The 15094-nt window shown below is 39.7% G+C and overlaps 2 protein-coding genes across 7 annotated transcripts in view; one reads left to right on the top strand and one right to left on the bottom strand.

Annotated features, from left to right (window-relative positions):
* The window catches only part of M (zona pellucida domain-containing protein miniature), a 272287-nt gene that overhangs the window by 20691 nt on the left and 236502 nt on the right, over positions 1-15094 (bottom strand). Inside the window, exon 1 of one of the 5 annotated variants that reach the window (XM_071713303.1) lies at positions 10440-10656. The exons of 1 other annotated variant lie outside the window; for it this stretch is intronic. The gene's annotated coding sequence lies outside the window, so the exon portion shown is untranslated. Of the gene's footprint in view, positions 1-476; positions 1180-1277; positions 1503-10439; positions 10657-15094 lie in introns of those variants that run through there. 3 more of the 5 variants (XM_071713306.1, XM_071713305.1, XM_071713304.1) reach the window with 3 other exon arrangements.
* Positions 10845-15094, top strand: part of Sol1 — a 236257-nt gene continuing 232007 nt past the window's right edge. The window contains exons 1-2 of one of the 2 annotated variants that reach the window (XM_071713298.1): positions 10866-10943; positions 11119-11308. In XM_071713298.1, the coding sequence (XP_071569399.1) occupies positions 11219-11308 (90 nt within the window). In that variant the 5' untranslated portion in view covers positions 10866-10943; positions 11119-11218. Of the gene's footprint in view, positions 11309-15094 lie in introns of both variants that reach the window. The other variant, XM_071713297.1, reaches the window with a different exon arrangement.

The raw sequence follows: 15094 nt of genomic DNA, 5'->3' as shown, positions 1-15094 counted from the left end.
GTGGATCGCAGATAATTTGTTTCTCCGATGCCTGCTCGTTTATATCAAAAGGAATACACTTTATGATATTAAGGCTACTTGCACATTCGATACAAATTAGCAGCATTAATCCCGATTAATTTTTAGATAGCTGGAAGGCATTGTAATGTTTTTCGTACGCTAATCAGACTCGATTAACATTCATTGAAAGACCGCGTCTATATCACATGAAAAATAATATCTGTACTGTGCATCATTTAATGACGTTATATCAAATAATTATATTCGTGTAATGCATTATAAATTTATTTCAGGGACTAATTATTATTATCTCTCATTAATGTAATTTTTTAATTTTATACTTAATCTAAGAAAATATAACAATACGCACGTAAAGACAATTTCTATTAAATATTCTACAGAAAAATACCACAAAGAGAACCTGATAGATCAAGTAGTAATAGTAACAGAGAGTTCGCAATAGTTGCAAGACTCACCTTGCAACTGTGGAGTGTGCGCGTAATCGCCACGTGTTAGCTGGAGCTCAATAGCTCCTCGTGCAGCATCCCGGCAGAGTTTTCTTATTCTCTTATTATTTCGCTTTCGTCTTAATCCGGAAACTTTACTAGTCGGAGGTAGTATTTGTTTAAATATTGTTTCTTTTGCTGCGTCAATATCGATTGTTAAGATGCTATGTCGCCGGATGTATGTCGTTCACCGACGTGTACACTACTAATGGCGAGATCCCTCGCAGACCTCGTTGAATAAGTCGCTTGGCGCACTTAACACAATTCACCGGCGCCGTGACCTCCTTGCTAGCGTTTACCTTGGCGCGGTCGTGGTCGCGGTCATCGTGCGACTGCAACTTACCGGTCGTGGACGCGTAATGTGTCTGTGTCTTATCGCGGAAATGTGTCTTAACACGGATGTTGAGACTCTCGGTATTCTTTTAGTTTCTTAAAGTAGCTAGAAAACACTAGCGATCTTTTTCTTTAAACTACTTTGCTTTTTCGTGCGAATAAAAATGGAACCGCAATTTGCAGTAGAGATATAACTGGGATAGATATTGATGTTTCCACACCCGATTCTTGTTTCTTGATTTCTTCCCTACACGCGTTACCACACCAGGGAGCTCGCGTTTCCGTTCGCGACGAAGATGTTCCGCCGACTGATAACCTACCGTCTACTTACCTCCGTCGAGCGCCCCTAACCCGCCCAACTCCCTGGCACGACAGGTGCTCCGCAGGAGTGGGAATAAGAGGATGGTCTCGCGCGGAGGGGACAGGGATAGTACGTACCTGTAGCGGCGGATGTAGCGACGGCAGAGGCAGAGGCAGCGACGGCGGCGGCAGCGACGGTGATGGTAGTGGCGACGGTGGCAGTATCGCGAGAGAAAGAGAAAGAGAGAGAGAGAGAGAGAGAGAGAGAGAGAGAGGAGAAAGAGAGAGCGAAAAAGCGACGTTCAAGACAGAGAAAGAGGAAGAACTGGACAACGGTGGCGGCAACGGCAAGTGGTAGCAGCGATAGCGATGACGATGGCGGTGGTGGAGCCGGACAGCCGAGCAGACCGAGCAGAAGAGGGCAACGACATTGCTCCGACGCGCCTTTCGCGAGCTTCGACACATTTACCGAAAACTACGCCACTGCCATCGACGCCACTGTTGTTTCGTCGACATTCTTCGGATCCCTTCAAAATCGATCAATCGCAGCTCCGTTCTGGAGAATCTTCCTCGCTCAACGGCCGGCGTGCCTTCGCGAATGTGTGATATTAGATCACGTGTGAGTGCATGTCAGAGACACGACGGAAAGATCCTGTTGCCTTATAATCCTTTAGAAATTTTAGTGAGCTTGCGTCCTAGATTCTAGAAAAAACTTCCTTCAACACATTGTATCACGTTTCAACTTTGAAGCTCATGTTGCTCCGCACACAAGCACAGATGTCCTGATAACCGTTCAACGTAAACCATTCAACCATCATCCACCACGGGTATCAAAGATTCGTTAGAATTTTCACGAATTCATGTTGCTTCTTGCTGATCAATTGTAGTTTATCGCGATCGGCATCAAGTATATCCTCGAAAATTAGATACAAGAGCAGTTAAAATTTATCGAATCGAAACTATTATTAACGTTAGTTGACCAACTAATGTTATTTTTTATCGTTGGTCTCTCCGAATTCGGATTATTTTATAAGCCAATTGTCCACTTCCACTTCTCACTTTCCTTCTCACGTTTATCATAATCATTTCATCTTTCTTACATCTTCATCCTTTCTTTTTTATCCTTTTCCATCCTTTTCTTTATTTGGTATTTTTTTACTATGCTTTTCTTTTTCTTCAATTACACATTAGATATAATCACGCATTACAACATTATTAGCTAACTCAGCTTGGTCGGCTTGGTCAGCTTGTTGCTATTCGCGATAAGTGTCTTGAGAACTAAAGAGAAAAGGAACAGTTTCCGTTTTCATGATCGCGCTAAAAACTCGTGGTGCGGTCCCTTGCCAGTTCGCGCGTTCTAAGAAGAATCGGGATCGCGGGATCGTCCACATAAGCGCGCTCGTCTCGCGTCGTGCGAGAGGCAGGGCAGAACGCGACGGTTGATTCGATTTGATCTGAGGCGAGGCCACAGACGGATCGAGAAGCGTTGTGCACTTAACTGCCCTAAAAGGTAGTACTTCTCTCTTTGCTACCCAGTCTTTGCTACCTAGTCTTTGCTACCGTCATTTCTGAGAGTAGAATGCTCTATGGCGAGATGCTGCGGACGTTTCTCATGTCGAAGTTTCCAGAAGAATTCGAGTCCAGTTTTAAGCATAACTTGTTTATCGGGGCATAATGTTTTTCGCGAATTTTCTGCTGTTTATGAAAATACTTGATAAAGTAATTAGATAGTGTAATTAAAAAAAAAAGATATATTTAGAAGATGGAACGTGCATACGATAGAGCGAGCGTATATGTATAATCATTTGAGGGCCGATTTCACCGTCTCCGATTAACTTGTCCGTACGGGGGCCAGCCAATTAGAAAGAGATGAAGAGTGAGTTTGATCGGAGAATCAAGTTAATCGGAGACTGTGAAATCGGCCCAGAAGATTTCCGTCTCTTTCGTATTCGTGATAATTATATGAAGCTATTTTATATTATCTTAACTATCCATCGTTTTAAATAGTAATGAAAGAAATGACTTGACGCAAAAAAGAGCATCGACGCTGTTTCATCTTTGGCTTTCTTTCGGTGATCTTATTGATACCTCCAAACCTTCAGATGCGCTAGTAGCCACAGACCTCGCGCGTCCGGGCGCACGTGATGCGCATTTTCGAGCGCACGTCGCGAAACAGGGTCGCCAGCCATTGTCTTGTCCTCTTGTATCGGCGAATGTTCTTAACGCTGTCAGGTGCATATCAATGACCACGGCTAATTAAAAAGCAACCTATTTTGTCAGAGGCGATGTAGATAATTAATGCTGCGCGATGTGCTGTATGTTAATTGTGCAGAGTGTAGTTTAATAAGAATAATCAGTGTCATTCCTATGATTTGTAATAGAAACGTTTTAAATTTAGAATCAAATTAAAAATCTCGCTTCTTCTTGTTCCAAATTATTTTACGTTTGGAGGTAGAATAAATTCAATATTCTCGATAGTTACAATTATTGCCTGATCAATGCTATAGTTTAACAATCACATAATCTTTGACCCTCTTGAAAATAACTTTTTAAATGCTTCTATTAATTTGGAAGAAGTAATATGTGTAATTATTAGTTTAAATTTATCATAGATTCAAGCGCGAATCTACAGTGAGGCATTCGACAATGAAAAGTCGGTGGCGAGGCTTGCTGAGATCTCGGTTGAATTTCAGGTGCATACAGATACTTATTTGCTTGATACCTTTGCCCTGGGGGTCGCGCGAGTACCTCTGAACTTTGAGCGAGATTCAGTGGCGTCTCTCTACCACAGACCTCGTGCTAACTTACGGCTACGTGCTCCCCATGCGACCGTACTCTTCGTTTTCAGGTCAAAAGTTCGAAAGTGGTGCATATGCCGTAGATACTACCGGCTGACGTGAGGCGCGTTGTGCATCGAGTTCATGAAGAACCAGACAAATCGCGCGATTAGCAATAGCACTTACCCAAGTGTTGGCTGGAACAAATATACAGCGGACGCTATATAAATGTTTATTTGAAAAATGTTTATTCCTCACTTTGGGCACATTAATATTGTTGAAATTTTTGCAAGTATAAAATATTATATGTCATATTAAATGGTAAATGATTTGATACTTTAGCAATTTGCGACGCTTAGAATAAATCAAAATTTTAAGATGTCTAAAGAATCAATATCTCGCGAAAAACTGTTGACCTTTTCGCGCAATAGCTCGCAAAAAGTCGGTAAAATATGTTATCATATTTTACATAAATACATCCCTCGTGCGAGAGTATCAATGCCATCATACTCATGATGGCAATCCATTCAAACCATTCCGGACATTAATGCGTTAGCACGCGAGTTGTATTTCACTTCAGACACTCGGCTTTTCAGCTAGTTTCTAGGCGGACTGATAGAACGGTGATACGCATCATATCGCGCATACGGATATTGCGATTATTGGTGCAGATCAACGAGGTTCCGCGGAGAGAAGTGAAGACAAATAGAAAGCGATAGAAAGATAGATACAGAGAGACCGAGAGAGAGAGAGAGAGAGAGAGAGAGAGAGAAGAAAAAAGATCGACATTACTTCAGAAGATTTCAAAACGAAATGCAGCGTCAAGGTCGCATTGTCACGTATTTTATATGAATGGAAGATATAAGAATTATCGCAAAAATTAAGACAGTGACTGTGAGGCTTACATCGATCAGAGAGCACAATTTTTTTTCTTGTCTTATAGGAATTCACAAGTCTCTCAATTTTGTATGTGCAGGTAGTTTGTGTTAATTTTGAAGATAATGTTTTAAATTGTGTGATTTATATAATGGTCATAATCTTATCAATCAAAATTAAGCTTTAAAAACAGCTTCAAATTAAGATACATTATATGTGCTACGCAATTGGCATTGGTTCGTATGTCGAATAAAATGCCAATGGTAAATCGAACGCGGTCCTGTATACGTATATATACATATATTACGACAATGACCTTGCATTAGAATTTGTAATTATCTGTTTCTCTGCTTTCACGTAAATGAGCATTCTCTAACATTAGCAATATCGCATGTAATTAATGGTGTTCTAATATTTATATATGTATATTTAACATATACTTGTAGTAATTGCCGCTGATACTTATTAAAGTTTATGAGCGAGTTTTTACTGTGCGTAAAAATGGAAACAATTTCACAATTATTAACAGACGGTGAAAGAATGTGTGATATATTTAAAAACTTATTTGAAATACTCGCTGTATTCTCACCATTTTTTTTTCAAATTATTCTTTTAATTTGCATAGAAAAATATCACTGAAAACAAGTATAACATATTATTATATAATTATATTATTATATAACATATTATTACCCTATGAGTAAACACAGTCAAGAAATTAATGTCAATTATATTACTCGCGGTAGAACCATCGATTCTGCGTAGTTGCGCATTTCTTAATGTAATCATTAAAAAGTGGATGCTACTTGGAACAAACTAGCTTCCGTAGAATCTTGCGCTTATCGTGGAGTGTACCGCGGGGATGAAGGAGATCAAAGGTCTTCGCTGAATCCAAGATCGCTTTCGATGGAGTATTCAGCGGGTACATATACATCGCGGGTATACTTGGTTCGAGTAAGTAGAGTGCATCCTCCGGGGTAGAGTTTCCGGGATAGAGTTGAATTAGTCGTCTCGAGACGGCCAAGGTAGTCCGTTACGTGAGAGGACAAGGAAGAAAAGAAGGATTTGACACCATCGTCATCACATCGAGTGGTAGCCTATTATTTGTTCAGCTCGTGAGTTCGCGCGCTGCCCATTACTTAACTAAGCATTAACCGAGTGATTCCGCGATTGTCGTTGTCGCATCGTCGCCATACGAGCCGTCCGCAGCCGCGTGAAAGATAAAAGATGAAAGATGAAAGAAAAGACTACGCCCTGAGACGCGCGCGAGGTAACTTGGAGCAACGGCTTTTCTACACGCAACTTACACGGAACGCCGCGCCGCACCACGCCTCGACCCGGACCCCTGACACCGCGTTCCTCAAGACGCAGCTGTCTGGCTGTCTCGGCATTACGAGAGGAGCCATTCTGGCGCACGTACACAGTGATTATGCGTGCTGGAATCCCAGTTGGCAAACGGCTACCCCAGGTATCCCAGGTAATGGTGCTAAATAAATTAGTAGTTGAAAGACTTACACGTATTTTGGATAGAGTCAACACACGTGTTGTCAGTTCCCCAGGAACTGGCTAGGTTTCAACGTGTTGTACTTTTTACGTATATGCCTCTCCCATTTCGCGAATGTAACAAACAACTTGTGCTACGACATTCTGTGTACGCACGCGAGGAACATAAATCATTACTCGAGCGGAACCGATTATTGCGCGCTACGTTGCACCCTGCCCCCTCCCCCTCCTCCTCCTCCGCGTAATTAAATACAAGTACACAAATACTTAATCATATTCTGAGTTGGGAATCGATGTGATTACAACGACTACTCGATGTTATTCGCAACTCGATCGAAGAATGAGCACGTAAGTTTGATTTATGCCGCTCGTAGACGTCGCGGATGAGCAATTCCGGCGAGAAAAAGATGATCGGGGCGCGAGGTGCGGCGCGACGAGATCTCGGACTCGGATCGAGTACAAGAAGGGAAGATAATTATACGTGTGTATACAGATGAGCGCGAACGATCTATGCGCTCATCGTGCGCTCGCACGTGCCGGCTGTCTACCGCCCATCTATTCACGGCCATCTACTAAGTAGTTGAAGTGCGGTGGGTAATAGTGTGACAGCTAGTAAGACGGATGTTGAGCGGCAGCACGTGCGCGTATTTGAGAGCGCCATCCTCGATGGCTCGATGGCTGGTCACTTATAGGCCTAGTGGTGTATCCGGCGCAACGTGAACGCGTCATTAATTAGGTTCAGTGAGCATCGCAGAGGCTTTAACGGTATACCGGAGAGACACGTTGCCATTAACACAAACGCGAACGCCTCGAACGATTCAACATCGGTCGTATAGGCCGATCGTAACGAGGACCCGAGTCTATGCACTGTTCCATGGGGTCTCTACTTTCCATGAGAGAGAAAGAGAGAGAATGAAAGAGGGGGGGGGGCGAGGGGGTGAGAAAGGAGTGAGAGAGAAAAAGTGAGAAAGAGACGTTCCTCTTTGGAACGTGAACCACAGTAAATATAGGCGCAGTCGCGGCACAAATGCGGTAAAAATCTCCGGATACGTCTTGTCTGGCATAACAGTAAAAGATTAGTTTACTTACGCGAGCCCGGACGATCAATCGACACGAGCATTGCTGGAATTTTTCTTGAAAGGCCGTACGAACATCGATGGAATTCTAAAATCGAGTCAAACTAAGCTAGAAATTCATTCCTGTTTGAATTAGACAGCGTACGATGATATAAAAAAAAGCTTTGTAATATCTCTAAATATGAAGCGGAAAGCCACCGAGACAACATTTTGCTAGATGTCTGGTATCGATCCGGACTTATGTTTCTTGCTTCGAGTACAAGATAGCAGAACCACGTAGTTTCTTGGAGATACCACTTGTTCCTTATTCTTGCAAGCGTGACGCTCGCACCTGCCAACTAGTCGAACCTGATTAAGCTCTATCTTGTGTCGTATGTGTCGTATGAACCGCATATGCTTCGGCTGTAGTTTACTCGCCTTTCAGCGACTCTTTTGCTCCGCAGGTCAATTTCTTCAACTACGATCAGATAGATAGGTACTTTCGAATTTATCGAGTTCTCCTATCTATTTATATTATCGTAGAATTAAATCGCGCATATTTTTCGGTAGAATTTCGGTAAGATGGCTTACAGAGATTTTATCACATATCTGGAATACGGCCGGAGTACTCAGGTACTCAGGTAGCGTTAGCGTAGTGCGAGGTTTCCGCGAAGGTGTACTTGTGTTCTATCCGTTCTAGGCTATCTCAGTCGAGATTTTTAGGAGGATTTCGCACGATTCGCACAGCGATACGACCGCGACGGTCGAGATTTCCTCTTTGGTCGCTGGAGATAAATGCGAAAGATTCGCCGACGTAAAACGGTCACCACCCCATTCTCCCTCTTTTTCTTATATTTTATTAGAATCGAATTTAGTTAAAGCAGGAAGCGATTTCACGAAAGATTTTTTAACAATTTTGGGAAAACAATATGTAAAAGTGCACAGTTTTAGCTGCACTACAACGAGGTTCTTCCCAAAGATATATATATGATTTCAAAGGCTTCGAATATGGTATTAGTTATTACATAAAAAAATATTACAAATCAATTTAAAAACGAAATTTGACAAACGATAAAACGTGATAAAACTAAGGAATTTTGTCGATTCCGCGCAATCCCGATGATTGTTCATACTAACTTCATTAGGTAATTAACCGCACCGCGCGCTCAGTTTGACTTGATTAGATCTGTCTCGTTTCGATGCGGCAACGTAACGAACGTGACAAAAAGAACAGCAGCTATACACGCAAATTAAGCAAATGCTCTTTAATCGAGTATCAAAGCTTTTGTTGTAGTTTTACAAAGCAAGAGACGCTTTTAGACGCTACGACGTTGATTTTAATCATTAATATCGTTACATTGTTGCGTAAAGTGTTGCTTTAATAGGTCCATAAAATATAATTTACGTGGAAATTCAATTCTGTTACGAAGATCGTTGCGCACTATACTCTTTATTGATTTTTGTTAACGACGTAATGAAAGCTGTAAAAAAGCTAATGAAGGATACATTGTAGGTATTACAACTTAAAAATGTAGGAAAGCTATTGTAATTGTATATACTATAAAGAATAAAAGAAGACACGAAACAATTGATACATAATTAAATTTTTAAATTCGCTGCATGGTTAATTTGTTATATAAGTCATTTATAAGTTGTTATTTAATTAATCGTTGTCATAGTTTATTGTTATAGTCATTTCATTAAGGAAAACGGAATGGCATGATCCGTATACTCTAGAGAATCTTTGCTGTGAATCCGATTATTTCCTGCCTTTCGTTAACAGACCGGTGAATCTTTAAAAGCGTAACGTTCTGACGGTAGCAACGGAAGTTTTATTTTAACAAAAAGCACGGCTATTGTTATTGATTAGTATTTCCGGTATTCCGTATAAGCAACGCTTCCATTTATTTACCCTTCCCATTTTTCGTAAATTTAAATATATATTTTTCAATTTTATCTAAATTAAGTCAATACAAAAAATTGGCAACTGTATAGTTTATTATGAAAGTTAATAAAATCCTCTATATAAAAGAACCGAAACAATGACGAGAGAAAACGTGAAATTAAACAGGAATAAAAACGATACGATACGGTACGTATAGTAAAAGGTTTGGTTAAATAAGTAAAGAATGTAAGCAGAGAGCAGAGCGCTCGAGATTCGTAAGTGCAGGCTGACGTTACCGCGTGGACCGTAGATGTTACCAAGGGCAACATTTTACTCGGAAACGGCAGCGAGTGAAAAAGGCGCGTTGCACCTTTAGAGTATACACCTATTACCTACCTACCCTTTTGCGATAAGAGTTTAGAATGTACGATGTGTGTGTCTATGTTGAATCGCGGGATTTGACGCTGCAAAAGTGACATCATAGACTGGACGCGTGAAATCTCGTGCTCTCACGTATGAAAATTATTAAATTATCGCTACATGTAAACAAGAATAAGAAAATAAAATCTAGAAAAATGTTGAGAGAGAAAAGGAATAAAAAGAAACAGAATCTTTAACTTTTTAATTCGTATATTCTTGATTTTGCGAATTTAAATTAGAGATTGAAATCTTTTTAATTCCATCTTTTACGCATCAGGCATTTGCACACAATCATCGTAGTGCTTAATTGAGTCATGAATAATAATTTACGACAGTATTTTCTCTAATATAACGTTGATTGTATGTATGGAAATTTGAAAATTATGTATTTTGTTTACTTAATATTTTCTAATATGTCATTGGAAAATTATATTATAATTCAATTATATTAATTCTTTCGGTATATAACTAGATAGAAATTTTGAAAATTTTTACTGTCTTCCTCTTCTCTTTCTCATTTTAATTTTAATTTTAATTTTAATTTTAAATTAATTTTAACTGTATAGTACATGCACATACACCGAAAAGCTAGAGCTCCTTTTTTCATTCATTAAACGTTATTTAGTCTCTTTATCTAGACCAAATTAAATATCATTCTTTATTTCTATTATTTTTATGTGATTGTGAAAGCATTTGCTGTCTTATTCTCTACGACTCTGTATTATTGTGGTACCGGGTACGCCGTAATGCTTCGTAACGAGATGAAAAAATCGTATAAACTTACCACACTAACCACACTCGAACGTTTCATCTCGTTCCGGATGCTAGATGCATAGCTTCTCATCCCCGCATATACGATATACGATATACGCATCCACGGAGTAATGAATTCGGTGCGATACATACTCCAACCTCCAACGTCCGCGTCCGTTGACAATTTACACTCGTGATATTGCCGAAACGCTCTACATTCTACATCTACGTAAATATAACCAACTTTTTCGATTTTTCGATATACAAGGCATAAGCACAGCACAAGGCACAAGGTAATACTGGTAGCGCCGCGTGACACAAACTCTTTGAACTAATATATCCTATGCTTGCTGCTTATTTCGCGAGATGGCGTTTCCTGGATGTCGCCAGTCGCCAGTCGCCGTCGCCGTCGTCGTCGTCGTCCGTCGTCGGCACTCGGCTGACTCGGCACCGTCGCGGTTGCGTCGTCGCGTCGGCACGCTTCTTTCAAACGAACGCGCTAAACTGTCCGAGAAATTCTTTTTTGTAGTTCTAGGTTAGTTCCCGTTTCCGATTATAGTAATAAATATATAGTTCGCAACTCCGTATTCCGCGGCCCGCGGCCCGCGGTCCGTGCGCGTCTCGCGCGTTTCATGTTTCGCGTTTATTTCGGAAAAAGTGCGCGATGTCACATAGTCACATCCAAAGTCCAAAGTTGGTTATTTACGTAGATGTAGAGCGTTTCGGCAATATCCCGAGATTCCCGAGTGTAAATTGTCAGCGGACGTGGACGTGGACGCGGACGTTGGAGGTTGGAGTTGGAGTTGGAGTATGTATCGCACCGAATTCATTACTCCGTGGATGCGTATGCGGGGATGGGAAGCTAGCATCCGGAACGAGATGAAACGTTCGAGTGTGGTGGTAAGTTAACGATTTTTTCATCTCTCGTAACTCGTTACGAAGCATTACGGCATACCACAATAACGCAGACTACGCAGAGTCGTAGAGAATAAACCTCCGTATTTATATTTATGCCATGTATCGACAACGAAGGCTATAGCTTTCAAACTTTTACAGACATCTTAGAAAACATATGTTCATTGATTTGTTGTTCCATTATATTATGTAAAAAATAAAAAATGATATAGGATGGATTCGTACACGATAGAGGGATCCGCAGGTTATTAAAATCATACTTGAAACAGTTATTTAAAACTTTATATACGTGTAAAAGGATACGTCTGTGTAAATGAATTATATGAAGATAATAAATGTGGATATCGGCGATATATAAGGTGATAAATTAATAATAAGGCAGAGCCATCGACCGAGCGACACTCGACGACGTACTTCGGTAATCGCAAGCGAGAGGAGAGAATTCGAATCGGCGTCGGCGCCGCGGCCGGCGCGAGATCGGCGTATGATCGTTTGCACGGAGACGACGTAACTCCCTTCGATCCGAGTAAACCGCGATGTGATCGCACGAAGCCGAGTTTCATTTGGGCGATGATACACGAGGAGGACAAACGTCACGTCGTGCCAATGACTGCTAATCACTGGTACGGTCGACCGAATAGAGTCCAAATCGATTATCCCGACATGAGATTTGCTCGATCGAGCAAAACCAGAGATTTCTATAGTCGGAACCATCTCATTCTGACACCTGACACCTGACACCTGACACCTGACATCTGATATAGAATGGAACGAGAAGCTTTCTGACAATAAGTTGGACACCTTCTTTGCTTTGAAACGAAACGTTTGGCGAAATTTGTATACCCACATTTTCATTTCGAGACAAAATACAGATGAAAGATATACAAAAAAATCATTAGCAAAAAATTAATTTGTAGCATATAAAAAAATTGTTTACTCCGTTTTATTTTCTTATTGACGTTATTTCTACTACCATTGCTATCGTAGTTTTATTAAACGAATAACGAGTCTAATTGATTTTATTCAAGCAAAAAATGCCGCGACTTGACTGTTTCTTGTTTTCGAACCTGGAAGAATTCCATTGTATGGAATTTTATGCGCGTTTAAAGTTCGCTGTTCGCTTAAAGTTTTGCTCACGCTTGATTAAAATTAAAGCAAGTTTCGACACGATAAATGAACATTTGACACATAGGACAGAATACGCTAACGCAATTGCCAATTAATATTAGCATGCTGCGTGGTGTTTTCAAACATCGGATAAACGGGTAACAATATTGACAATGTATAGGATTTGTCCGCGAGCACAACAGGTAAAATGAAAGTATATGGTGCCGTAAACCGCGTGGTATCGCGCGTACCCGATTTACAGACTACGATACACAGAGTTTTTTATCAATGAATTATTTTTGTTGCGGCACGATAAATATTTTTCTACCTTGGAAATCCTGTAACATTTATATTATTCAAAATAAATTTAAATTGGGCCACTTTTAATCTGTAAGAATTAAACTAAAAGAATTATTTTGCGATTCATGTATCTAATCTAATTGACAGGCAATTTATTATTGCTACATTTTATTTTGTATTGAAAGTTTGGTATTTTAGCAATGCGAGATACTCAGTTGTTTTTATTATACAGTACACTTTGAAAATATTTTATATAAAAAATTTTTATCTTTAAAACTAAATAGTTTTAGTTTTTGAGGCGATATTTTTCTATTTTTCTGAGCTCTCTCTCTCTCTTATTGCATACTGAGAGGAGTACAGTGTTTACTATCAGGATTTATTCCTCAGATCAGTGAAAAGGATTTTATGTACATAAAAATAAAGTACAGATATTATCATAAAATTGCTTTTAAGACTTAATAGTATCGCATCGATCGCCTAGTTTATAAATTCGATGCCTTTAAAATTATCTTGTATTCGCGAATATTTTTCTCAAGCGTCGCCGCAGAGATTCTTAATTTTGTGCACAAATCTTCAGATTTGCAAATAGCTTATGTTTATCATCGATATTGATAGCTAATACGAATACGCTATCAACAATGCATAATAATTTTTACATCTTGAATTACTTCTTACACCTTTAATAGCAATTTAAGATTTAAATACATTTTTTTTTACATTTGATCGAAACAATTGCATCTCGTATTTTTCCAAGCTATTCGTGCTTGGACATCTCTTGCGTCCCTAGGCATTTCTGTTTTCTTTACCGTATGCCGTATGATATCGTGGAAGTGAGGTTGATACCGGGATTGCTTTACTTCCGAATACTCAAAAGGAAATGCCACGGAGAAAGAGAGAGAGAGGCAGAGGGAGGGGAAGGGGAAGGAGAGGGTGCACGTATACAGACACGTATAAATTTCCGTTCTCGGCTCGCAACTCGGCATCGAGTTTCATGCGAAATGTCGCGAGATCTTTGAAACTCAAGACTCGGAAAGTGCGCCGACTTTAGCCGGCGACGTTTGTCAGAAAGAAATTTTTCTTTACCGCCGTTTATACATGTCGCGGGAATAACACCGGGGATTTAACGTTGCACTCTTCTGTATGATACGCGAACAATCGTCATAGCTTTCGACGCCTAAACGCTAGACACCATTAAACATATAACGTACCACCCGACATCGCTTCATCGCGGCGATAGGTCAGTTATCTGAAACAGTCTTTGCATATTTTAAAGCAAGCGTTTCTTGGACAGCGTGATTACATGTTCGTGTACAAAAAAAAAAACGATGTGAAGGACGATGCAATCGAATAAATAATAATAGACAGTAGTATCCATTAGATCGATATAAAACTCGCGGAACTTTGTCTAGACGGAGGTATAATCGTAGGCGACGTGAGTTTTAAATTTATGATCGAATATGAATGCGGAGCTCGGTGTATCGATATACTTTTCTCACGAAAGCGCATTTTATTACAGTGCAATTTGGAAAAAATATAATTTGGGTTGTTCGAAAAAGGAGATTTACTGTGCAAGCGAATCATGTTAACTATACTTACAATTAGTATTAAAGGTGGAGATGAAAGGGGGCGACTTTCCACGAATTGCTAATCACTACTGAAGACTGCGCAAATTTATGTGCATTAATGGGCGTCGACATTACTTCTACTATAGATAGTTAAATCATTAGAGATACGAGCAATGTGACATCTGTTCGCAAATCGTTGTTTATTTCCGACTCGTTAATTAAAAGTCTAATTAGTACCACGTCAATTAATGAGAATTCCACTTTTGCTGGGCTCTACATAGCCGTTCGCTCAGAAAAAGGAAAATGTTGACGACGTTTTCGTGGCACTGTGTGACGACACTGACGACCAGCAATTAGAGACTTCTCGTGACCTGTTTTTTGTCATTATTTATTTATACGATGTAATGTACAATTTTTCGAGCAAGAGAGACTTGAAGCGAATTTAATCTCTTAACAACGTTGAAATCATAAAACTTTAAAAAAGTTATAACGTTTTGGGATTTTTTGGGAATACACATTCTCGCTATTAAAACAGTTTTTAAAGCATTAGACAAAATTAATTATAGTTTAATTGTTTAATATATATAATTATTTGGCTAACAATATTTAAAAATGTAATTTCTGATTAAATTTTTTACTCTTTGTCGCAGTAAAATTGAGGACAATTTTATGGTAGGCGAAAACCGTACGCTATGAGAAAAACCTTGTTAGAGGTAAATTAAAATTGGTTTCTCTATCATATACATTGATATTAGCGGGCTCGTCTCCGTTCCTAGCTTCAGGACGCAGTTAATCGAAT

This window comes from Temnothorax nylanderi, unplaced genomic scaffold (assembly GCF_030848795.1).
Source record: "Temnothorax nylanderi isolate EJ_2023f unplaced genomic scaffold, tnyl_v1.0 TNYL_tig0122_pilon, whole genome shotgun sequence".
NCBI classification, from domain to species: Eukaryota; Metazoa; Arthropoda; class Insecta; order Hymenoptera; family Formicidae; genus Temnothorax; species Temnothorax nylanderi.
The sequence above is the reverse complement of the archived record's forward strand: the minus strand, read 5'-3'. Positions and strand labels throughout refer to the sequence as shown.